This window comes from Eumetopias jubatus, unplaced genomic scaffold (genome assembly GCF_037043125.1).
Source record: "Eumetopias jubatus isolate StellerSeaLion01/CBP00866 unplaced genomic scaffold, mEumJub1_p1.0 scaffold_13, whole genome shotgun sequence".
Taxonomy (NCBI): Eukaryota; Metazoa; Chordata; class Mammalia; order Carnivora; family Otariidae; genus Eumetopias; species Eumetopias jubatus.
The window spans coordinates 92,051,067-92,075,433 of record NW_028274819.1 but is presented as its reverse complement, the minus strand read 5'-3'; the positions used below and the strand labels follow the sequence as shown (position 1 = coordinate 92,075,433).

The 24,367-nt window shown below is 48.3% G+C and overlaps 3 protein-coding genes across 6 annotated transcripts in view; 2 read left to right on the top strand and 1 right to left on the bottom strand.

Moving 5' to 3' along the window:
* SIRAL1 (SIR2 antiphage like 1) overlaps nt 1-9,066 on the top strand; it is a 46,594-nt gene extending 37,528 nt beyond the window's left edge. For both annotated transcript variants that reach the window (XM_028120782.2, XM_028120783.2), the window contains 4 exons: nt 1,539-1,667; nt 2,993-3,278; nt 8,221-8,277; nt 8,530-9,066. In XM_028120782.2, the coding sequence (XP_027976583.1) occupies nt 1,539-1,667; nt 2,993-3,278; nt 8,221-8,277; nt 8,530-8,543 (486 nt within the window). In that variant the 3' untranslated portion in view covers nt 8,544-9,066. The remainder of the gene's footprint in view (nt 1-1,538; nt 1,668-2,992; nt 3,279-8,220; nt 8,278-8,529) is intronic.
* Nucleotides 9,067-9,320: 254 nt separating this feature from the next.
* Nucleotides 9,321-15,270, bottom strand: SRPRA (SRP receptor subunit alpha). Its single transcript, XM_028120781.2, has 14 exons — nt 15,056-15,270; nt 14,330-14,413; nt 13,900-14,063; nt 13,558-13,718; nt 13,151-13,310; nt 12,863-13,016; nt 12,557-12,645; nt 12,332-12,450; nt 12,111-12,197; nt 11,635-11,807; nt 11,318-11,531; nt 10,748-10,911; nt 10,562-10,660; nt 9,321-10,408 (listed from the first exon to the last, which is right to left on the bottom strand). Exons 1-14 carry the CDS (start codon nt 15,170-15,172, stop codon nt 10,280-10,282), a joined length of 1,914 nt encoding a protein of 637 aa, XP_027976582.1. The 5' UTR covers nt 15,173-15,270; the 3' UTR covers nt 9,321-10,279.
* A 224-nt stretch (nt 15,271-15,494) lies between these two features.
* Nucleotides 15,495-22,921, top strand: FOXRED1 (FAD dependent oxidoreductase domain containing 1). Of its 3 annotated transcripts, none has more exons than XM_028120786.1 (11): nt 15,495-15,656; nt 16,752-16,972; nt 18,336-18,446; nt 18,714-18,832; nt 19,920-20,014; nt 20,296-20,397; nt 20,755-20,831; nt 21,017-21,177; nt 21,308-21,437; nt 21,892-21,996; nt 22,217-22,921. In XM_028120786.1, the coding sequence occupies exons 1-11, from the start codon at nt 15,572-15,574 to the stop codon at nt 22,469-22,471; spliced, it is 1,461 nt and encodes a 486-aa protein (XP_027976587.1). In that variant the 5' UTR covers nt 15,495-15,571; the 3' UTR covers nt 22,472-22,921. The 3 variants fall into 3 exon arrangements, with proteins under 3 accessions (XP_027976587.1, XP_027976585.1, XP_087873690.1); XM_028120784.1 differs by having other exon boundaries at nt 15,495-15,779; XM_088017564.1 differs by lacking the exons at nt 15,495-15,656; nt 16,752-16,972; nt 18,336-18,446 and having other exon boundaries at nt 18,756-18,832; nt 19,924-20,014.
* The last annotated feature ends 1,446 nt before the right edge of the window (nt 22,922-24,367 follow it).

Sequence of the window (24,367 nt, the reverse complement as noted above, 5' to 3'; positions counted from 1 at the left end):
CCCCATGCTTGGTATGGTAAGCTCCTTCTTTGCCTGTAAGTCTCAACTTAAGTATGACCTCTGAGAGGACCTCTCTGACCTGCCCTTCTGTGTTTTGAAGGGACTGGTCCTTATTTTTTTGCCCATGTCTTTCATGGCACTCACTGTAACTTTCAGTTTTTATCTTGGTTTGTTTTCTTGCTGTTTATCCCGTGGAAACAGCAACTCCATCTGCAGATGCCATGTCAGCCCTTCTTAGCCTGATGTCTACGATGGTACTTGGCACATAGCAGGTGCTCAGGAAGTACTTGTTTTGAATTCATAGATGATTGAATGAAATTCAAAAATTAATGGCAAGAAGCAGCTTGTGTGATGTTTCTGATATAATCTCCTAAGATTATGACCAGCAAAAGAAGCATAAGGGCCTTTTGAAAGTTAAGGGTTTCTCTCAGACTTGCTTTTTCTCTCGCATTTTCATCCTGGAACTTCAAGATTCGCTTTGCAGTTTTAGTCCTCAAGAGGGCGGTATGGAAATCTAGTGCTTAAAGCCATTGACTGGTGGTCAGAATGCGGCCTAGTGATACTCATGTTCAGCCTCTCTCTGCCTCTTCACTATTTTCCATAACCCATACCTTATTTCTCTAGAATGTTATGAGAATGAAATTATGCTTTCTCAAGTCCTTGAGAGAAGTGAAGAGTGGCATCTGGGTAGCTGTCGTTACCATCGTCATCTAAGTAATTGTTCTTCATTGGTAGCCTTTTAGGTAGCTCAGGGGACTGAAGTGATTCTTCTGCTGCTTATCCACTGCACAAAAAACCGCCCTGAAGCTTTGGGGCTTCAAACATTTTATTTGCACATGATAATGTGAGTGAGCGATTTGGGCTGGGCTTAGAAACGGGGCAGTTCTTCTGCTGGTTTTGCTGGTTACCCACATGGCTGCAGTCATCTGGGGGCTCGACCAAGACGGGGTGCTGTCAGATGGCCCTGCTTCCGTGTCTGTTGGTACGGGCAGTTGGCTGGGCCACACATCTCTAGCAGGCTAGCCAAGGCTTCTTACATGGTGCCGGCTTCCAGACGCAGTGAAAGAGAAATGAGACTCATGCCAACATTTTTCAAGCTGCTGCTTGCATCGTGTTTGCTAATGCCCTGTTGACTGAAGCAAGCCAATGGCCAAGCCTGGAATAAGTGTGAAGAGGGACTACACAGGGCCTGGAGGCAAGGAGGCGTGATACTTTGGAGATCATTACTGAAACAGTCATCCATAGCTGTCATGTGTATCATCAGTGGTAAGAGCTCTAGCATTTCTGCAAGTGATGACACACAACTTCTAGTTTTTGATGCTTGCTTTCGAAGAGAAATCACCAGGCATGCTGCCATCAGTCCTAACAGCCATGCCTGGAATGGAAACTGAGCCCACACTAGGTTACATTCTAGCCCTACGATATCATAAAGAGTTATGCCAGCAGCCTAGTCTGTCAAAACAGCCTCATGCCCATTGGGACCTTTAAGCAAATGCTCAGCCCTGCCAGCTTGGTTGAGCTGTATTTGTGTTATACAGGTTCTAGAGTGGGCTCAGGAGAAGCGGAAGCTGAGCGTCTTACACATCCATGGGGTCTACACCAATCCTAGTGGCATTGTCCTCCATCCAGCTGGGTATCAGAATGTGCTCAGGAACACTGAAGTTATGGTGAGTGGTGCTGATCTTACTGGTCTCAAGAAAGCCTTCCTGGGAAACCTCTAAATATACAGTCAGTCTTCACAGGGTAACATTTTCCCCAGGAGTTCAAATTGGAAGTTGAAACATTCTTTCTGTGCTTCTTAGCTTGTGGTTGTGCATGCTAGCTTAGGGAATGTAAAACGTCTCCAGGTATCAAGCCAGAGGTTTTTACTTTGTTCTTGATTGACAGCCAGCAGATGGCACACTCTGTCATCGGCATCATCCCTGCATACAAAGATTACATTATTATCCCTCTTCATCGTTTGGTTTATTATAGTATTAAACCCTCTCTATGCCAGTAATAATACATGCACCTTTTTACCGACTAGTCACTCCTAGAACATACATTCTAAAGAGACTTTGTGAATGGTGATGGGCTTATATTGAATTATCACACTTACTGCTCAGTGCAAGGAATTTTAAAAATTTTAGGTAGGATGATAAAAAGCTTTGTGAGAAAGCTTGTTGATTTTTTGAGATACAAGTTTTAGACTTGTTCATACATATGTGTAAAGCACTCTCTGGCACCAGAAGTACTCTCTGGCCAGGGATATGTGGGGGAAATTCACCAGCCCCCAACTCTGAGAACAGTGTATACTGGCTGTTTTCAGGACTAGGTCACTTAGAATGATAGTATCTTTATATGACGCAGCAAAAGAAAGACCAGGAAAAATGTGATACTTTCTAAAGCATAAGGGACTTTTTTTCACCTATACTTTCCCTGACGTGTTTTAATTGCATCCATCTTTGACATTGAGTGATCTCTTAAGCAGAATCATTTCCAGTGTTTGTATATGTACCTATCTGTATATACATATAGGTATAATGTACATATACACATTGATATAGTAAGTGTCATAGACTTTTTTTTTTTTAAGAAATCTGGTGATGGAACTATCTTCTGTGGTGATCTGTGGTTCAGTTTGTAAAGAAAAATATGATCTAGAAAATGGAAAGAGTAAGATATATTGAAAACTTCTCAATGCCTTATGGCCTCTGGACACACAGATCCGACAAACTGTATAGCAAGTAGACCACTGCCTACCCAGTGAAAGCCTGAATAGAGAGCAGTAGAATGCCAGGTAAAGATAAAATTTTAGACCAGTCATCAAGTTGTAGGCATAAACAATAAGATCAGACTCCTTCGTGGAATGAATATACCCTCTTAAATTTTGGTTAATTGGTCATCACAGTCTGCTAAATGTTGTACTATGACCCTGTTGACTTTTTTGTTTCGGACAGGCCTTATGTGTGTCTTCACAGTGTCATTAATGTGTTGTTTCTTTTCCTGCAAGAGAGAGATTCAGAAACTCTATGAAAACAAGTCATTTCTTTTCCTGGGATGTGGCTGGACTGTGGATGACACTACTTTCCAAGCCCTTTTTCTGGAGGCTGTGAAGCATAAATCTGACTTAGAACATTTCATGCTGGTTCGGAGAGGAGATGTGGATGAATTCAAGAAGCTTCGAGAAAACATGCTGGACAAAGGAATTAAGGTCATCTCCTATGGAAATGAATATGCTGATCTCCCAGAATATTTCAAGCGACTGACATGTGAGATCTCCACGAGGGGTAGATCAGGTAAGATGCATTTTGAGACTAAGAGCAATAGCTCTTCCACCTTTTATGTATTTGTGATGAGTAAAGTCATTACCAACATGAGGAATATAATCCCAACCATATTACGAAGGGAGATCATGGTCAATCTTCAGGTTAGACTAAAATGTCATTTGGATAGTAGGAAAATAGACAAAGGCATATTCCAGCAGTTCATTGTAGAAGTAGGAAGAATGAAAAAGTATTCAGCCTCACTAGTTATCAGTGAAATGCAATTAAAATATAGATTTCAAAATTGAAAAGAATGATAGATTGCTCAGTTTTGGCTAAAGCTGTGAGGAAAAAAATATATTCATGTAATGATGGTGGGAAGGTAAAGTTAGTACAGCTCTTCTGAAGGGGAAGTTTGGAATATGTTCAAAATTTAAAAACCTTTGATCCAGAAATCCCACTTGATACAATAGTTATCTTAGAAATTTCTCCTAAGGAGTTCATTGGACAGTTGCACAATTATACTACACAATTGCATAGAGATACAGGTATGAGAATATAGTAATTTTTGTTTATAATGGCAAAAAAGTTGGAAGCAACCTAAAATATTCCAGTTAATAGGAGATTTTATAAATACATCGGCATTTATGTAATTGATGAAACACAATGAAGCCATAAGAGGGAAAATTTTGTTGCCCGAAAAGAAATCAGACATAATATGTGAGTAAAGAACACCAGGTTGTAAAACGCCACCACGGTCCATCCCATTCATACAGAATTGTAGATGTATTCTATTTTTGTTTCTGTATGCATGGAAATATCTGGAATGATGTTTACTGAATTAACTGTGGCTATCTTTCTGTGGTAGGATGTAAGGTGTTTTTTGTTTTTTTTTTTTAGTATTTTGTTTCTGTGCTAGCATTTTTGACAGTAATTATGCATTATCTTTACAAGTAGAACAAAATTTTTAAAAGTACTATTTGAAAACCGTTATGGTGGTCTTAAAGATAGAGGCTGGAGGGGCGCCTGGGTGGCTCAGTTGTTAAGTGTATGCCTTCGGCTCAGGTCATGATCCCAGGGTCCTGGGATCGAGCCCCACATCGGGCTCCCTGCTCCGCCGGGAGCCTGCTTCTCCCTCTCCCACTCCCCCTGCTTGTGTTCCCTCTCTCGCTGTCTCTCTCTTTGTCAAATAAATAAATAAAATCTTAAAAAAAAAAAAGGCTAGAGGTACCACTTATTTGTCATTTTACCTCCAGGTTCTAACAAAGCCAAATGGGTATAGAAGTTCAGTTTATTAATGGCTCCAGGCAAGTTCCCAATAACCCTAGAAAATGCAGAACTTGTTGGTATCAGCTAAATTGAAGAATGCTTTTTAAAACTTTGCTGTTGTATGTAGTATATATTCTTGAAAAGTTGTATGTTAATATGTATTTGTATTGTCAATCTGAATGCATCTTAGGGGGCCTAATAAAATATAATAATTTAATATAGAGAGAACTTTTCCTAAACCTAGTATTATTCCTTGATTTATTTTCTGAATCAGATTGCTTTAAGTGGAATTCTCCTGTAGTGAGAAATTCCACAAGCTCTTATTTTCAGTGGCTATCCATCAAAATGGAACCAGATTTGTAAAAGGTATCACCACAAATGAACACTAAAAACTATGTCAACCCTTTCTCCAGAAGACTTTAGAAAACCCCCTTTGTAAATGTTTTTTATTTTAATTCCAGTTAGTTAGCATACAATGTTAAGTTAGTTTCAGATGTACAATATAGCAGTTCAACACTTCCGTACATCACCCGGTGCTCGTCACATGTGCCCTCCTTCATCCCCATCACCTGTTTCACCCGTCCCCTCACCCACCTCCCATCTGGTCACCATCAGGTGGTTCTCTATAGTTAAGATCTCTTTCTTGATTTGTGTCTCTCTTTTCCCCCCTTTGTTTTGTTTCTTAAATTCCACATATGAGTGAGATCATATGGTGTTTGTCCTTCTCTGACTTATCTTGCTTAGCATAATACTCTCTAGCTCTATCCATGTCATTGCAAATGGCAAGATTTCAGTCTTTTTTATGGCTGAATAATACTCCTGTGTGTGTGTGTGTGTGTGTGTGTGTGTGTGTGTGTACCACTTCTTTATCCATTCATCAGTAGATGGATACTTGGGCTGCTTCCATATCTTGGCTATCGTAAATAATGCTGCTATAAGTATAGGGGTCCATATTCCCTGTGAATTAGTGTTTTTGTATTCTTTGGGTAAATACCCAGGAATCTGATTGCTGGATCATAAGGTAGTTCTGTTTCTAACTTTTTGAGGAATCGCCATACTATTTTCCACAGTGGCTGCACCAATTTGCATTCCCACCAACAGTGCATGAGGGTTCCTTTTTCTCCACATCCTCATCACCAACTCTTGTTTCTTATGTTGTTGATTTTAACCATTCAGACAGGTGTGAGGTGATATTGTAGTTTTGATTTGCATTTCCCTGATGGCACGTGATAATGAACATCTTTTCATGTATCTGTTGACCATCTGTCATCTTTGGAGAAATGTCTGTTCATGTCTTCTGTCCATTTTTTTAATTGGATTTTTTGTTTTTGCGGTATTGAGTTTTCTAAGTTCTTTATATATTTTGGATACTAACCCTTTATCAGATACATCATTTACAAATATCTTCTCACATTCAGTAGGTTGCCTTTCAGTTTTGCTGATTGTTTCTTTCACTGTGCAGAAGCTTTTTTTTTTTTTTAAGATTTTTATTTATTTATTTGACAGAGAGCACAAACAGGAGGAGTGGCAGGCAGAGGGAGCTGCAGGCAGAGGGAAAAGCAGACTCCCTGCTCGGCAGGGAGCCCAGTGAGGGGCTCAATCCCAGGACCCTTGGATCATGACCTGAGCTGAAGGCAGATGCTTCACTGACTGAGCCACCCAGGCGCCCCATACAGAAGCCTTTTATTTTGATGTAGTCACAGTATCTTATTTTTGCTTTTATTTCCCTTGCCTCAGAAGACATATCTAGAAAAAAGTTGTTACGGCCAATGTCAAAGAGGTTAGGTGTTCTTTTCTAGGATTTTTATGGTTTTTAGAAAACACTTTCAAAAGACAAACCTTTTTGTCTCTTTTGTGAAAACAATTTGCTCTTCTTTCTTGGGGATGCATTTCCTGCTGGCCTGCTGTGTTTCAGATTCTTCTGCTGCTGGCCCACACCTAAGATTCTCAGAAGGCTTTTGCAATGTGCATATTCTGTTGTCATTAAACAAGAGGTACCTACCAAGCTCTGCATATTTCTTTTGATCTGCATTCTGAGATCTTCTACCCAGAAAAGATGCTAATATTAAAAACAATAACAAAATCCCCTTGGACAGCTGTTCCTGTTAAACGAAATCTTTTCTTGACAAAAATCATCAGAAGTATTATAGAATGGCACAGATTCTTTTATTAGCTGCATGGGCTTCTTCCCAAAGCGGTTTTTCCCAGAGTTATCTATCTTTCAATTGGGTATTCTGAACTTTTAAAAGTGAAGGATTTTCAGTATGGCCAGGGGGCTTTATTAGAGTGGTCAGCTGAGTTTGTGATTTGAAATCTAGCAGAGCAGTTTTAGGTTAAAAACATTTCAAAACAAGTCAAGCTTATCCTCCATCCTTGGTTATGATTTGAGTCTCTGTAGATACATACTAGTTAAAGTTAGATGTAAGCGGTCTTTTGCTGTTTTTTAACCCTGAACATTTGCTAGGCTCCTGGCATACTTGCTTTTGCATAGAGAAAGTTGCTTGGATTCAAAAGATTCTGTAGGTTCTAGTATATATATTTCAGAAAAATCAAGTAATGGGGAAAGGAAAAATAATTTTTAGAATTCATTATTGTAATACAAGCAATTATTTTAGTATATTTCCAATTAACAATTTTTCCTATGCATTTTTTCAGAGCTGTGAACAAAGTATACATAGTCATGTTACTTTTTTTATTCAGTGGTACATCTCATTTATTTTCCCACATGCCTGGTCTTCATAACTACTAGTTTTAATGACTGTGTAATAATCCAGTGTGGATGTTAGTTTACCCAATTTTTCCTGTTAGGCAATGTCTAATTTTTTTCTTGTTTTTTCTGTTGTAAGTACTGTTGGCAATGAATTTTATCTTCATCCCGACCGTTTTTCCTTTTGCCAGTAATTTCCTTCATGGGTTCTCAGTATAATTACTAGGTCAAAGGGCATGAATATTTTAGTGGTTGATAACTGTTGCTAAAGTTCTTTCCAAGAGGGGGAATACCAGTACCTATTTGTATGAGTGCAGTGCTGTCTTTATTTACACTCTAATTGCTCATATTTCTGATGACTGTTTTCATCCATGTGTTCAGTTTTAAACTTTTTCCCATGCCATTATCTCAGGCCTGTCCAATAGAATTTTCTGCAATGATAGAAATATTATCTTCCCTGTCCAGTACCATAACCAAATGCCACATGTGGCTCTTGGGCATTTGAAATGTGGTTAGTGTGACTGAGGAACAGATTTTTAATGTGAAACTGTTTAGCCACATGTGGCTAATGACACCATATTGGGCAGCACAGATTGAACTCATTTTGTGTTGTAAGAGCATCTGCTACTTTTCACTCTTCTCCTTGGTTGAATTTGCTCACTTGCACGCTGCTCCCCCTCTCCATCCCTGGATTTTTACCAAAATTTGGCCTTTTAGATGAGTTAGGGACAGCAGGCACACTTTGCCCACTTAATGTTTTATTTACAAACAGTGTTAGTGCACTTGGGGACCTTACCGCTTCCGTTATCTGAAGACTAACCCAGTTCATTTTCCCCACCTCCTTATCTTCTCATCTGTGATGTCTTCATTACTAAATAATGCCGTCCTTCTTAGACCATGTTATTTCATTACCCTTCGGTTGGTTGGTTTTCTTTCTACTATTAAGAGTTTTGGCTTTCCGTTCTAATATCTGATACTAACGTGCATTCTGTTTTGCAGGGATGGTGAGAGAAGGTCAGCTAAATGGCTCTTCGGCGGCACACAGTGAAATAAGAGGTATACTATTTCCTATTCTGTTTGTCGGGTTTGCTGGCTGAAAATGTTTTTCTGGAATTTATTAGTACCTCGGAGAACAAGGACTCCTACTTGCTAAGGATTCTGTATTTTCCTATCGAGTCTGTCAACAAGATTCCTAGTATCTGGTGATGTCGTACCTCCTGAAGGGTTAAGTTTGACTTAAATTCTGCAGCTTCAGACGTACACGTTTCTGTGAGACTTCATTTTATTCTCTTTTCTTTTTCTCCACAGACTGTAGAACATGAGAGGGGGCTGGAGAGATCATCAGCATTAGACCAAGGTGTCAGGCCCGACTGTGGAGAGTATTTAACAAGTAAACTTACAAGAACCCAACACTGCTCCGTGGAAGTACCAAAACCGAGAGGTTGAAGGTTGGGGGTAGAGTTGGGAGTAGGGGGGGGTGTTCCAGCTCAGTCCTTCATGCCCACTGGTTCTTGATCTTCTGCGGCCTCTTCCAGTTCACGAATCCCCAAGTGACAACGGGGCCCAGTGCTGCCCCCACCCCTGTGCTGGACACGCCTGTGTCCACACAACAGATCAGTGCGACACCTCCACTGACTGTGGCCCCAGCCCTGCATGAAGGACTTGGGAGCTAGACGCCGTGGGGTCACTGGGGCCCTTGTTGCAGTTTTGTACTTACTCTATACCTGGTTTTTCAATTAAGCTTAATGGCTTTTTTAAAACATGACTTGAAGCTCTAGTTTTCTAGACCTTTTACAGTGTACAGTATTTTACATAACTCAGCTGTATTAAAAGCTTGTTCATTTACTTCCCAGGGCCCTGGCTCTACTTTTAGAGTCCCTTTAAAAAACCTGCAAAGGCACTAAATGAGTCTAGTTTTTCTAACTTAAAAGTTGTGTTCTTTCACACTGAAGTGGGTGATCTCATTCTCTGGGACAACCATTCATTATCAATTCCTGCTTTGTTTCCCTTCTTACCATAAGGCCTAGAACCATAGTTAGTGTGATGTGGGATCTTAGTTTTGAATCCTACATAAAATAACTCCGAGACATAAAAGGGAATTTACTTATGAAATTTATTTTCTTTTATAAATTATGTATTTCTCTGGGCAGACAGCCTTCACCTTATTGCACTAATAGCACATCTGTAATACCAAGCTACAGGACAAGTCTTAACAAGAGGTTTGTATTCTTCAACGTAGCACTTGTCTACCAGGCACTGTAGAGAGGAGGATGAGGAAAAGCCAGGATCCGCTCAGGTGAAGAGTGGGGTGGGGGAGAGGGGCAACCTGTATACCCTCTGACAGTTGGTTCTCTCCCAGGGAGGGGGAACATGCAAAGCTTACATCTGGACTCTGGGAGCAGGGAAGAGCTGGAAGGCTGAGAAGCCTAGTGCAACACTGCAGCTCAGCTCCCTTTATTTTTGAGGGAAGCAGGAACTCCTTTCGTTCATTTGTAACAAATCACCGTGGCCTAGCTGATGCTTTGAGGAAACAGTGGGGATGGGGTCATCATCAGAATTAGCAGCAATTAAGAACAGGCCATACACTGCCACAGTGTCGGGGGTATCCTCCTGGCCCCAGGAACCTGAAAGCTGTGTATCCAAGGGAGAAGCCAGAGCTGGCTCTGGAAGTCTCTCGACTGCTCATTGTGCTCACACATCCCTGTGACCATGTGAATTAGCAAAGCTCCGGTGTGGGATCTTCCAACCGTTGGGTCAAAGCTGTAATGAGACTGAGCGTGTAGGCAGAGTGAAGGGAATGCCTGAGGAGGAGGGGAGGATTGTCAGGGAAGGCGGTGATGGGCAGTGGATTGGCAGTAACATGATTAGGCCCTCCTTGCAGGTGGAGGCTGGGCTGCCAGGGAGTGCGGCAGGGGGAGCTGCAAGCCCCTAGACCTCTCCTCATTCTGCCTCTGTACTACACTGAAGAGAAGTTGCTCACATACTCTAAAGCACATTCTTGATACAGGAAGAGGGGCTTTGGGGGGAAGCAATGATTTGGTTTGGGGCAAGAGCCACGTTAAGCCTTCATGAGGGCAGCCACCACAGCCTTGGCATTGAGACTGCGTAGGTCACAGTAGGTCTGGCCAGTGCCCACAAAGACGATGGGTTTGCTTGTGATGTAGGTCATAGAAATAGCAGCTCCCACCTGAAATGGAGAAAGGGGATACACAGTCACCTCAAGGCCACTTCTTTGTATCTCCTCAGGAACAGGAAGCTCTGGAGGCAACAACATATCCTTAGAGCATCAGCTCGCCCATGAGGGATGCCCCTTGCTCTGTCCTGTACCATCCGTATTTACCTTGTCATCAATGGTATCAAATTTGGTGAGGACAATGCCATCAATGAGCCGAGGTGTTTGAGCCATGGAATGGTCAGCCAAGGCTCTGTTGAACTTTACCTGTAAGGGAGAAACATGGTGTAAGTACAAGAAGTACCCAGCTGGCCAAAGCTGAGGCTGGAAAAAGAACGAGGCCCTAGTCCTCACCAGCTGGTCCACGGCCTCATTGCCCACTAAGGCCTCCCCCACAAACAGCACCAAGTCGGGTGTGTTGACAGTAATGAGCTTAGCCAGGGCGGTCATCAGAGGGGCATTGTCTTGCATGCGGCCAGCTGTGTCCACCAGCACCACATCAAAGCCCTGGTTACGTGCTAGAGAGAAAAAAAGTGGTCAACTCAAAACTTTCTAGACTGTCCTGCTCGCCCCACCTTTCTCTCAAGAAGCGGTAACCTCGCTATATTAAAAGCCTGGGTGTTTACTTTCTTGGGCTCTGGATCTGGTTATAAGGTAGTGTGAGCAAAAACCTACCCTGTGCTTGGCCATCAGGAACATTCAAGAAAATACGGCAACAGGACAAAAGAGAGCAAACAGAGGTTTCCATGGGTGGAATATATTAGTCTTGCCCGCAGTTAGCTTCTCCTCCTGGCAAGTTCTCCGTGCTGACTTGCTATTGAGCAGTAAGTTGGTAGGAGGGGAACCCTGACCCACTTTGAATCACAAGGAAAGCCCAGGAGGAAAGGGGCCCACAGCAGCCCCCCGCCTTCCTGTACGCCATACCAAAGGCAATCGCTTCCATGGCAATGCCCGCAGCATCCTTGCCGTAGCCCTTTTCAAACAACTGCACCATAGTGCGGCCGCCATGGTTCTCTGGGGGATGTAGGGCACTCAGGCGCCGGGTGTGTGTGCGTAGCTGCTCCACAGCCCCGGCACGAAATGTGTCGCAGGCAGCGATGAGGACACTGAAGCCATTCTCTAACAGCCAGAAGGAAATCTGTGCAAAAGCAGCAAACAAATCAGTCCCTTAGAACCAGAGTCCTTGAGACATGGAGAGTGAAGATAAAGGGCGTCAGAGACTGGTGGGGAGCTGTACCGACCTTGGCAAGATTAGTAGACTTCCCCACTCCATTAACACCACAGAAGGTGACCACGTAAGGGCGCTGATGACGCTGGGCATCCATAATATCCCGGAGCATGTCTACACGACGCTGTGGCTGCAGAATCTGCACCAGGGACTCTTGGAGGGCTTGCTTTACTGTGGAAGTCACCGCTAAAAGGGGGTGGTGGATCTGTGAAACCCAAGGAATGCACGCCCAGGAACACCCAACGCCTAAGGGAACTGGGATCTGGAGGATCCAAGGATCTTGTCCCAGGAATCCACACGTGACAGGGTTCCAAGCACTTTACAAGTGTTAACTCATTTAGTTCTGAGAACTCTTAAGTTACGCAACAGACGTTTAGAGGTGAAGGAGTTTGCCAAAAGCCACACACCTAGTAGGAATGGAGATCAATGTGCTTAACTTCCTGGTGCACATCATGCCTTGAGCACTTTCTGGTTTAGGGACATACTTACTGCTGAATGTCCCCATCACCTTCCCTTCCAGCTTGTTGGCCACAGATTCACAAAGCTGGACTGCAATGTCTGCTGCCACATTCTTAGCTGGAGAGACAGGGAGAGGTGTGTGAGTGCCATGTCAACAGTAAACAACCCTATGGTACAGATGAGAACTCAAGGTGGTTCTCTCCACCACCCCTATCCCATAAACGTGAGTGCCCCTATTCCTCAGAACTTACCAATGAGATGATCACGCATCTTATCTAGCACAGACTCCATGTCTTCACGACTCAAGCTCTTGGACCCCACAAGGCCCTTCAGCATCCCAAACATGCCACCCAGAGTTCCCTTGGTAGCACTGCAGGCACAGGAGATCATAGATACATATAAAGCCAGTGGGCAGGAGTCAAAGTCTCATCTCTTCTGGAGCCACCCATACCACCCAACACCTGAAATTCCCCTACCTAGGTTTGGTGTTTTGAGCAGCCACTTCATCATCTGAGCTGCTGCAGTCCAGATCCTGAAGCTGCCCTCCAGGCCCAGTCCCTCGAATCTGGAGGGTACAGGGAAAGAAACAAGATGGGATCAGAACGCTGAGGGCTGAGGGTAAAGCAGCCCAGGATTTACCCTGTCCTCATTCCTCCATCTCTGATTTGGAAAACTCCAAACGTGACCCACCCCTTCATTTATAGAAACCAAAGGTACTGCCCTCCTATCTCTACCTCCTCTCCAATGTCTTAATGGTAACTCACTGGCCCGTTGCCTCTTACCAAGCTGATGTCCTCAGGTGGAGCAACCTCAGGGGCTCCATTGGTGGTGGGAGTGCTATAATCCAAGACTTCCTTGTTAGCACAGCCACCCAGTGCCCACACACGGGGTGCTTTTTTGCCCTTCTCCTTTGGAGTATCTGATTTCATGGACTTGCTGCAAAGGGTTACAGCACAAACGGTTGCAGTGAAGTAGGAGAGGAAACATCCACCCAAGAGCCAGAGACGAGCTCCCTTGCCCCCGACATAGCTAGATAACGGTATTTATGGTGAAAGTTAGAATGCCCTCACCTGGACTTCTCCAGACCTCTCCCATGCTTCTGAATGAACTCCTCTCTCTTCCTGCGTATTAGCTCCTCTTTGGAAAGTTCTACCCCATTCTCAGGCCCCACTGGGAGACCTGACTTTTCAGCAGGAACTGCTTTGCTGGTAGCCAAAAGGCCATCAGAACCTGTTAAAAGAAAAGTCACTGGAGAAAAACGACCAAATTCCAACAATGGGAAATAGTCTTCCAAACCCAAATTATTAAGAGGAAACTAGGAGCAAACATCTTGGGGATGACAAGGCCTGGGGATGATAGGGTGATGGGCACTGAGCAAGGGAGACAAGCAATGACAAAGGGAAAGACGGAACAACTTCAGTCCTTACTGCCATGTTAACTTTTCATGCCCCTGTATGTCCAAGGAGCTCAAACTCACTCTCCTTCTTGGCCCCCTTTTTTTTGCTGTTCTTTGCTTTTTCCTTGGGCTTTTCACCCCGTGTCTCAATCATGGACCTCACAGGTTTCTTGGCCTTTTCTGAATCTTCAAATTTCTTCATGGTAGTGGGAGCACGGACCTTACTGCTCTCCTCTGCTTCACTAGAGAGAAGGGAATGATCAAAGTCCAGAAAAAGGGCCCTCATACCAAGAGGTCAATTAGAACTGGGCAGCAAATTCAGGAGTGTGTTTCAATACAATTTACTACCCTTGAACCACCCTCAGGAAAGAAGGGAGCTCATCAGGTCATGGAAATCGATTTTGCAGAGGGGTGGCCTCTCACCGAAGGAGCCGCAGGAAGTCATTTTGGAAATCAAAAGTGCCATTCAATAGACTTAAAGCACTTTGCTGTTGGATCTCTGTGCGGTACTTGTCCCGAAACAGCCGGTGCACATCATCTATCAATTTGTCTACATACGTCAGTGTTAGGATCTTTTGAAAACCAACCTGTTCAGGGAGAGAAACAGAACCAACAGATCTGCTTACGAGCCAACTCAACTCAGGCCTCCTGAGACTGGCTCAGCGGCCTGGCAGGTTTCCCTGACCTGAGGGGCAGCCAAGCTCTCTGGGCTCAGGAGCGTCTTCCCTTTCCCCCTCCACCCTCTCTCTGTCTTCTGTTACTTCATCATATACGTTGGGTGCAATTAGTTAGGGTTTTCTTAATCAGGATTATGTTGAAAGTGTAAATGTCCCTCTTAAATACCCCCACTTACCACAAACACCAGCTCAAACTGGTTGTCCAGTTTATACTTGAGTGTGAGTGCCTCATGGGTGAAAGAGTTGTTACCTCCCCTTTCCTGGAAAAAAAAAAGTATGTCTCAACTTCAGACTACCCAGAAAACCCAGACTTGGGCCCTTCAAGGATTACCTTTGGGAAAAAACCAGACAGTTCCCTTAAAGTCAGACATGTCCCGAGGACAAGAGGATGCTTGGACCTTGCTCTCTAGCATCCCATCAGGGAGACGAGGAGGTACCAAGTTGGGGGAAGGGGAGAAGAGGTTAGAGGGAAGGCAAGACACGTGGAAGCCAGAAGGGACCTAATGATACAATCAGATTTACTAGCAGCTGTACACTATTTTTAGAGGCGTTTTTCCATTTTCACACCCAGCCTTCGAAACAACAGAAAAATCAAGCTGCTTGGCGGGGGGGGGGGGGGGGGGGGGGGGACGCGGAGGCGGAGGTAAATGGAGGGAACTATGGGAAATCTCAAGAAGCGCAGGAATTCGGCTAGAGTCCCAGAAACGGAGGGGGAGGGGGGCGTCGCAAAGTTGCGGGATGGTCGGATGGGGGCAGGAGAGAGAAGCGGAGTCCTGGCAACGAGTGAGTGGCCGGTTTGGGATAGGCGGAGAGGGTGGGAGGGAGGTGTGGGATCAGCTGAAGAAGCTATGGACCGGATCAGGGGGCCGAGCCCAGAGTTCTGATCCCGCGGGGAGCGATACCTGCAGCAGCACAGAACGAATCAACGCATTAACGGGCCCGGTGCATGAGTCGCTCACGCCCTGGAAGCACCAGAGCACAAGCCCGCCCTTGGAGAAAATGGTGAAGAAGTCGAGCATGGCGGCAGCGGGAGAGGAGCCGGGGCCGGCGCCGGGAACTCAGGCCGCGATCGCCGCCGCTTCCTGCTGCGCCAAGCGCGGGACACGTCACACCAGCGGCCCCGGAAACCGGCTCAGCCGCACTTCCGCTCAGAGCTGTCGTGTTCTTTCTCCGCGTCCGCCCGAGGGCGCGCAGCGCTGACGTAGACGCCAGGCTCGCCAATGGCGGGGGGGGGCGGGCCTGGGCGGGGCTCTCGGGGACGGCAGCCTGTAGGGCTTAAGGGCGGGGCCTGAAAGGACCCCTGGCCAATGGGCGCACTCGTCTGAACGGCCTGCGGCGCGGAACCGTGACGGCGGGGTGGGCATGGCGTAGGGAGGAGGCAGAGTGCGAGTCTCAAAGGGGCTGCTGGTAGAGTGACCATGCTGCGAAGGGCGTTGCAGCCAGGCTTGAGCCGGGGCGTCTTGGGCCGGGGGCTAGGCACACACAGAGGACGCTCCACTCTGGGTAAAGTTGAGGGCAGCGGAGGGTATCGTGGTTCTTGGGTGGCCCCAGTCTCCAGCTATGTGACCTTCAGAACTCGGGACCCGACCCACGATGGAAAGACAGTGGGTCGGCTGGGAGAAGGGGGTAAGCTTGCCTGCCGGATCTTGTAAAGCCTGAGCAGATGAATGGATCAAAACAGAGAGAACCCCTGTGTAGATTCCCTGTGGTGGGATGAAATAAAGCACCATCAAGGTGTGGAAGGGGCTGGAGTGGGGGAGTAGGGAGAGAACAGGGTAAACAGGAGCCAGACTGTGCAGTGTCTCATAGGCCGTGTTGAAGATTTTGGGCTTTTATTCGTGGAGTAACGGAAAGCCACTGGAAGGTTTTAAGCAAGACAGTGTGTGATTAAATTAGTGCTTAGAAAATATTCTAGCTATGATGCAGAGGAGTTGGGCGGGCAAGAGGGGAATTAGTGGGAACAATTAGGAGGCTTTTGCATTAGTCTAGGTGAGAGCTTATGGTGGTTTGGTCTAGGGTGGTGGTAACAGAGATGGGAAAAAACGGGGGGCGGGATAGATTGGGGAGCTATTTAGTAGACAAAGCCATCGGGACTTAACAATAGATGGGACATGAATGTAGCTTTGCTGGTGGTGATGGATGGTCAGGATAAGATGCCACTCAAAAGAGTATCATGCTTCAGAGGGCACTGCACCTTGTGCCAGGACCTACTGGTCCAGGAGCCTGGAACATCCAAGAGGAGAGGACAATGCAGTTGAATATATGAACCTGGGGCTCAGAAGAAAGAGCAGTCTGCACAGGAGATAAACATGTGTAAGTCACCTGGCCTAGGGAGAGAGTACAGAGTGTTCATTTTAAGAAGTTGAATCCTGCATTGCTGGGCACGATGCATGAGAAGGCAGAGAGCTGAATGGCATACAGACCGTATAGTGAAGCTGTGGAATACTGCTGGGTGTGAGCTGCCCTTATGAGAAGGGAGGGCCATGGAGACAGCCACCTCAGTGTCGTCTTAGCCCACCTTTTCCTGTGCCAGTCCTCTAACCCCTTACCACTTGGAAAGAGAATGTCTGGCCTTCTGACCGTAATTGCGTCCCACAGACCAGAATGGAAAGGTGTCCGAGATTAAGAAGAAGATCCAGTCAGTCCTTCCTCGAGGGGCCTGGAATCCACTGCGCGACACCAGCTACCTGCCCCCTGAACACTCGGATGTGGTGATTGTGGGGGGTGGGGTGATTGGCCTGTCCGTGGCCTATTGGCTGAAGAGGTTGGAGAAGCCACAAGGTGCCATTCGGGTGCTGGTGGTGGAACGGGACCACACGGTGAGGTCTGGGGGAGGGTGGCGGCATGAGTGGGGCACGGACTCATATTTTATTAAGGGGCAAGGGGAGCAGAGGGGAGGAAAGACTTCAGTCTTTGGAGGTCCAAAGTCCAAAGGGACTGTACTCTGGCTCTTGTTGAGAAATAGTCGCAGGTGCTTCCTCCCTCAAATTAGAGGCTTTGGCAGTAAGGTTTTTGCTTTTATTTATTTATTTATTTATTTTTAAAGATTTTATTTATTTATTTGAGAGAGTGAGAATGAGAGAGAGAGAGAGCACACATGAGGGGGGGAGGGTCAGAGGGAGAAGCAGACTCTCCGCTGAGCGGGGAGCCCGACGCGGGACTCGATCCCGGGACTCCAGGATCATGACCTGAGCCGAAGGCAGTTGCTTAAGCAACTGAGCCACCCAGGAGCCCAAGGTTTTTGCTTTTAAAAGCAAATTTCACAGTGTTGGATCTTCTGGGCGCCCAGAAGGTCCAGCAAAGAGAACCTGTATTCCTGCTGTAAGGAACACAAGCAGCTATCTCATCCCTTCGAGATTCTGTTACTTCTGAGGTTTTGCACAGTTGTTCTATTTTATTTTCTAAGATTTTATTCATTTATTTGAGAGAGAGAGAGCACGCACAAGTGGAGAGGGAGGGGCAGAGGGAGAGGGAGAAACAGACTCCCCGATGCGGGGCTCGATCCCAGGACCCTGGGATCATGACCTGAGCCGAAGGCAGACGCTTAACTGACTGAGCCACCCAGGCATCCCTAGTTGTTCCTATTTTAACCAGTGCCAGTTAACCAGGAATCTTGCTAGTTCTGTTTTCCGGTTGGGTAGATGAAATGCTAGTTTCCTGCCCTTGGACTTCCAGGCCATTCCCATTCTGTGCCACAGTGCCCAGCCCTTTTAGATGACTGATTCTCTCTGCTCTGCACATCTGCTAAGAAGGATTTTAGGGGCGCCTGGTGGCTCAGTCGGTTAAACGTCTGCCTTCGGCTCAGGTCATGATCCCGGAGTCCTGGGATCGAGCCCCGCATCGGGCTCCCTGCTCTGCGGGAGGCCTGCTTCTCCCTCTCCCTCTGCCCTCCCCCCAACCGCCACCGCCTCGTGCTCACTCTCACGTGCTCCTTGTCTCTCTCTTTTTCTCTCTCTCTCAAATAACTAAATAAAAAATTTAAAAAAAAGAAAAAAGGATTTTAATTATAGTTGCTCTCTTTGGGTGCTGGTTGACTTGCATATGGGTTTATCTACCTCGACTCCTCTTAGATTACAAGCTTGCAAGTAGGACTCCCCTCTGTTTGTGGGTGCTTCTGTTAGAGGATTCTGCTCACGTGTGACGGGCTACTGGCCGCCCTCAGCTACTTTGGTCTTTCCACAGTATTCCCAGGCCTCCACCGCACTGTCTGTGGGCGGGATTCGGCAGCAGTTCTCGGTGCCTGAGAACATCCAGCTCTCCCTCTTTTCAGTTGAGTTTCTGCGGAACATCAATGTACGTGCAAAGGGGCTTGGGAGTTGGGGTTGTGACCTCTCCTTTAACCCAGAGAGAGGAGCCGCCCAGCCGGCCAGGGGAAGCAGGGAGCAGAAGCAGTTCAGGCAAGTAGGAGTTGGAACCTCTAGTTCTGTCCCCGGTGGTGGTACCCAGAGGAGAAGGGCTTCCCCAAGTCTCGGGAGCTATTGGTGAGGAAGCCAGGAGAGCTTTCCCTTCCTTCTTTAAATCAACTTCTTCTAAAGAGTTGTCTTTTTTTTTTGCATATAGGAGTACCTGGCTGTAGTCGATGATCCTCCCCTGGACATCCAGTTCAATCCGTCGGGTTATCTCTTGCTGGCTTCGGAAAAGGGGGCTGCAGTCATGGAGAGCAGCGTGAAGGTGCAGAGGTGGGTGCCCGGCACGACCACCCGGCAGACTCCAACACCGAGTTAGGAACTGGGGCGGGCGAGTTGATAAGACAGGTCTCGACTGTGCGGAAGCTCAGTCTATCAGGTAACACAGACAAGACCTCTGGGACCCTGTGCTGTCACACGGACGTGGACCACGCGCTGCTGCGGTGGTTCCTGAATTTGCCAGATCCTAAGAACCACCTGGAAAATCCCACACCTGATGAGCCAGAACCTCTAGGGAAGAGCCCAGGAATCTGCACACTTCTCCTGTAAGGGCCAGATACCCAACGTTTTAGGCTTTTGGGGTCATATGGTCTCTGTGGCAGTCACTCAGCTCTGCAGTTGAAACAAAAGCAGCCATAGACAAAACATGGACAAAAATCTGAATGAATGAGCGTGACTCACATACAAAGATGCAGGCAGCAGACCGGTTTGGGCGGCCCCTCTCCTGAGTGAGTCTCATGGTTGGACGAGAGTGCATGTGTTTAACAAATAGACTTGCAAGGGATATCAGGTAATGTCCCAGATGTAGCACTTACTCAGGTAGCCACCCAAACATCCCCATTTTACATGTGGGTAAACTGAGGCACGAGGCGCTAGTCAGTGGTGGTGCTGGGATTCAAACCAGGCAGTCTGCCTTGCCATTGTGTTCTTTTAGGATCTGTGTTGCTGTGTTTGGGGGACAGTGTCCCATAGGAGATTGTTGTGCTGGTGGACAGGGCTGTACTAGAAAGTGGACAGGAAGGCCATTCTAGGCAGAAGAGAACGGAACAAGGGGAGGGAACCAAGTGACCTGCTCTGTTGTAAAAGGACAGGGAATAGTTAGGGGATGACAGGGAGTTTAGTGTGGCCAAGGAGATACCAGAGTGTAGGAAAGGAAAGAGGGGTCAGGTGCTGAAGAGCCATGACTAGGAGGCTTGGTCTTGACCCCCTCAGCAAGGAGGAAAACTTGCAAGGAGGAGTTTGGGGCAGAGATGTGACATAAATGAGGCAGGATCCCCACTTGTGGAGTTGGGGTCCCTACTTCTCCCTCTCTGCACCCCCCCGCCCGACACACCTGCACACAGTTGCGTGTTTCTCTCAGGCAGGAAGGAGCCAAAGTCTGCCTGATGTCTCCTGAGCAGCTTCGGAACAAATTTCCCTGGATAAACACAGAGGGTGTGGCATTGGCATCTTACGGTGAGGCGTGCTTGCAGAGGGGTTCAGGGGTCAAGGGGTGCCTCAGGTTGGGAGTCTCAGCACCTTCTAGCTACGTCAAGAAGCAGTGCTTCCTCCTGGCCAGCAGAGCCTCCCTCCAGGCCATGCTCGCTCTCTGTCCTTCCACAGGATTTGCCTCTGGTGCACTTGGGCACCATGACCTTCCCTGGCTTATGAGCCCTAAAAAGGAGTCAGGGGCATGGGAAATCCAGTAGGAGAGGAGGGTCCTAATCCCGCCTCACGAGCCCTCTTGCTCATCACAGGGATGGAGCACGAAGGTTGGTTTGACCCCTGGTGTCTGCTCCAGGGGCTTCGGCGGAAGGTCCAGTCCATGGGGGTCCTCTTCTGCCATGGAGAGGTGACACGTGAGTCTGAGGTCCCATGCTTCCTCCCTCCGCCAGCCAGGGCACGGGCGTGGGTGGGGTCTTACCTTCACGCACGGGCTAAGCAAGAGTTGGTGGGAAAGGGGTTTCTCCCTGAGGGCTGGTCCTGGCCATTCTGACTCCAGCTCCTAACTCGGCTTCTCTGCACGATTTACGATGTACTTGAAGGTCTCGGCATGCTCCCGACTTGTGTGCGGCCGAGTTCGTCCTGGTTATCCTGTCTCTGTGCGAAAACGCCCGCCTTCCAGCTCGCTCTCCTCATGAAACCCATGGAATCCCAGTCTTGCCGTCTTCAGGCCTCAGGAGTTCTTTTTTTGTTTTTTTTTTCTTCCCACGCAGGTTTTGTCTCTTCGTCTAGCCACACGGAGACCACAAGTGGGGAAGAGGTGACTTTGAGAAGGATCCATGAAGTCCATGTAAGTTCCCAGTCTGTGCGTCTTCCTTGCCAAAGCAGAGGGATAAGACAGGTAACAGCTGTCATCTTCATCTTTTTCTGCCCACTTCCGGTCTGGGCAAACTAAGGCTCAGGAAGAAATGTACCTCTCACGGTGCCGGGTGTGTGGGCCAGGCCCTCCCTCCCCTCCCCCTTTGGTGCCTGCAGGTGAAGATGGACCGCAGCCTGGAGTACCAGCCTGTGGAATGTGCCCTCGTGATCAATGCGGCAGGGGCCTGGTCTGGCCAGATCGCAGAGCTGGCTGGTGTCGGGAAGGGGCCCCCTGGCACCCTGCAGGGCACCCAGCTCCCTGTGGAGCTGAGGAAAAGGTAACTCCCCTCGGGGCGGCTGAGGAGGTTGGGGAAGGGGACAGAAGCAGTGTGTAAGAGTTTGTTAAATGTGGTCTGGGGGGGGCAGGGGGCGTGCTCTTCCCACCATTTTCTAACCTGGTCGTGGCAGGTATGTGTACTTGTGGCACTGCCCCCAGGGACCGGGCCTGGAGACCCCATTCGTCATAGATGCCAGTGGAGCCTATTTCCGCCGAGAAGGACTAGGCAACAACTATCTGGGTGGCTGTAGCCCCACTGAGGTAAGCTAAGCAGGGTTGGGGTGCTGGGCAGGAGCCGTAGGCCAACTGTCATTAAAGAGTCAGGCTTTGGGGCGCCTGGGGGGCTCAGTCAAGCCTTTGCCTTCAGTTCAGGTCAGGATCCCAGGGTCGTGAGCTCGAGCCCCGCGTCGGGCTTCCCGCTCGGGGAGGAGTCTGCTTCTCCCTCTCCCCCCCTGCTTGTTCTCTCTCTCTCTCGCTCACTTTCTCTTTCTCTCAAACAAATAATAAATAAAATCTTAAAAAAAAAAAAAAGAAAAAGAGTCAAGCTCTTTGGAGGGCCCAGCGCTGTTACTGATGTTCCAGCCCCTCTCGGTTTGAATTGGGTTCTCCCCCCCTGCCCCCCACCTACTGAGGGGATTGAGTAAAGGGTCGGTGAGGTCTGGGTCGGCCCTTGTGTCCCAGGGAGCCTAAGTCCTGTCCCCACCTCTCACTGCAGGAGGAGGAACCGGACCCAGGGAACCTGGAAGTGGACCATGATTTCTTCCAGGACAAGGTGTGGCCCCCTTTGGCCCAGAGGGTACCGGCTTTTGAGACTCTGAAGGTAACTAGGAGGCACATGAGCCTGCAGCACCTTGGTCCCCTTGGAAATCCTGTCCACTGCCACACGCCCTCCACCTCACAACTGCTAAGGACTCGTGGTCTAGGGACCCATCCCATCAACCCCTCAGCAGCTGGGAGAGCAGCGTCTGACCCCTGAGCAGGAGTGAGGGTGGCACATGTCAGCACTTTCCTGGGAACCCCAGCGTCCTGTCCACCTGCAGGTTCGGAGTGCTTGGGCTGGCTATTACGACTACAACACCTTCGACCAGAACGGTGTGGTGGGTCCCCACCCGCTCGTCGTCAACATGTACTTTGCCACAGGCTTCAGTGGCCATGGGCTCCAGCAGGCCCCCGCCGTGGGGCGAGCTGTGGCAGAGATGGTGCTGGATGGCCACTTCCGGACTATCAACCTGAGCCCCTTCCTCTTCAACCGCTTTTACTTGGGAGAAAAGGTCCAGGAGCACAACATCATCTGAGCCTGTAAGCTCTTCACTGGGCCCCGCTGCCCCATCCGTCACCCTTGGCTCACATTCACATCCTCCTCACTGTGGCTTCCTCCCCAGCACCAAGCCAGGCTCTCCTCCATCCTCCTCTCTCCGCTGGGGCTGGGCGGGCCGGCAGGCCGACTCTAGGCTTTGAGAGGCACTGTGCCTGAGGCCCAGGCCAACAGAGAATGATGGGGTGAGACCCCAGGACTGATCTCTGGCCCGGGCCAAGGCCGCCCACCAAGGTAGTGCAGCTGGGCAGAATACCTGAGCACGTGCCCCAAGACTGGCTTCTTCTGGCACTGACCCAGAAAGATTGCCTCTGCCTCTCTTTGGCAGGCTCCAGCGGAGCCCAGGCAGGGGGCATTGCAGGGCAGTCTGGCCCAGATTTAGTGATTGTTTACCTTTTTCATCAGTCAATAAATGTGATTACTCTTTCCATCCGGGCCTCTGTCCCTTCTACTTTCACCTCCTAAAGCACCCACTAGCCTTTCACACCAGACTGGGAGGAGCATGGCCTTCTCTTCCCAGGAACATTCTAAAGTCCTCCTTATAGGCATCTTGTTGGCAAGCGAATGCCTCCTCTTCCTGAGTCCCTGCAGGGGTTTGGTTGTAGAATATAGGGAAGGCTTCGTTCATTTATTCACTCTTTATTCAGCTCCAGCTCTTGGCCAGGCCCAGGGCTGCATGTCAGGGATATGCAGCAGGCAAGGCATACGGTATGTCGTCACGGGAGTGTTCTTATCTCTGCCCTGCCCTTCAGCCCAGATCAGATGTAGTGCCATCCCCGTAGTGCCGGGAATAAGCACAGGTCCCGGACACCTCGTCTCACCTGGGTGTTTCGCCATGAAGCTTCTCAGGGAAGTTGACCTCTGAGCTGAACCTACAGGACGAGCAGTTTAACGAAGTGAACGCACAGAGGGGAAGCGGGGAGGAGAACGAGGTCGGGGGTGATTGCAGGCTTCAGGAAAACCATATGCAAATGCCCAGGACCAAGAGTTAGTAAGATTCAAGGGACAGTGAGAGATTTGTCCAGGCAAGATCACGGAGGGAAGGAAGAGAGGCAGTAAGATTCGGGGCAGGGCCAGGAGCCCAATAGCCATGCTGGGGCGCTTGGGTTGTATTCTGTGGGCTTTCAGTAGAGAAGCAACATGCTCCGATTTTCCTTTTAGAAAAATCACCATGACTGCCTTGTGGCGACTAGACTATGATGTCAAAGCAGGAGGGCAGATGGGAGGCTATCACTGGAGTCCACAGGGCAGACAGCGGGGCCTGCACTGTCCGGACAAGAAGCATGTGTGTCCAAGAAGTGACAGCAGTCATGAGAAATGGGGTCAAGTAAGACTCAGGTTTTTGGCTTGGACAGCTAGATGTATGTCTTGCCTTTCACAGGGGTGAGGAACACACCAGGAAGGAGCAGGGTGAGGGACAAAATGAGTGGTAGAGTGTGGGACATGTTGAGTCAAGGGTGCTTACAAGGACATTGGGTAGAGCTGTCTAGCTGGGAGTTGAATGTACTGCTGGGCACTCAGGATGATCTAGGCAGCAGAGATATGGACACCATGGAAGAGAAGGGCATCCCCCTTGCAAGGGGAGAAGAGTAGGAGACCAAGGGGGGAAGCCGGGGGGGACCTCACTGTCATTTTAAGGGACGAACGAAGGGAGAGGAAGCCGAAGAGGTGGCCAGAGAGGCGGGAGAAAAGCCGGGAGCATGAGGTGTCTCGGGAACCTAGGGGCGCTATGCGATGTCCATGCACGCTCACAGGCTGGATCAGTACCAGTTAGGTCAGTGGGGCCCCCAGGGAGAGCGGTTCGGGGAAGAAATGTACCTTGGTGGGGTGCGAGGTGACAGTTGTTCGGAAGGGAGAAGTGAATGGGAGTAGAGAC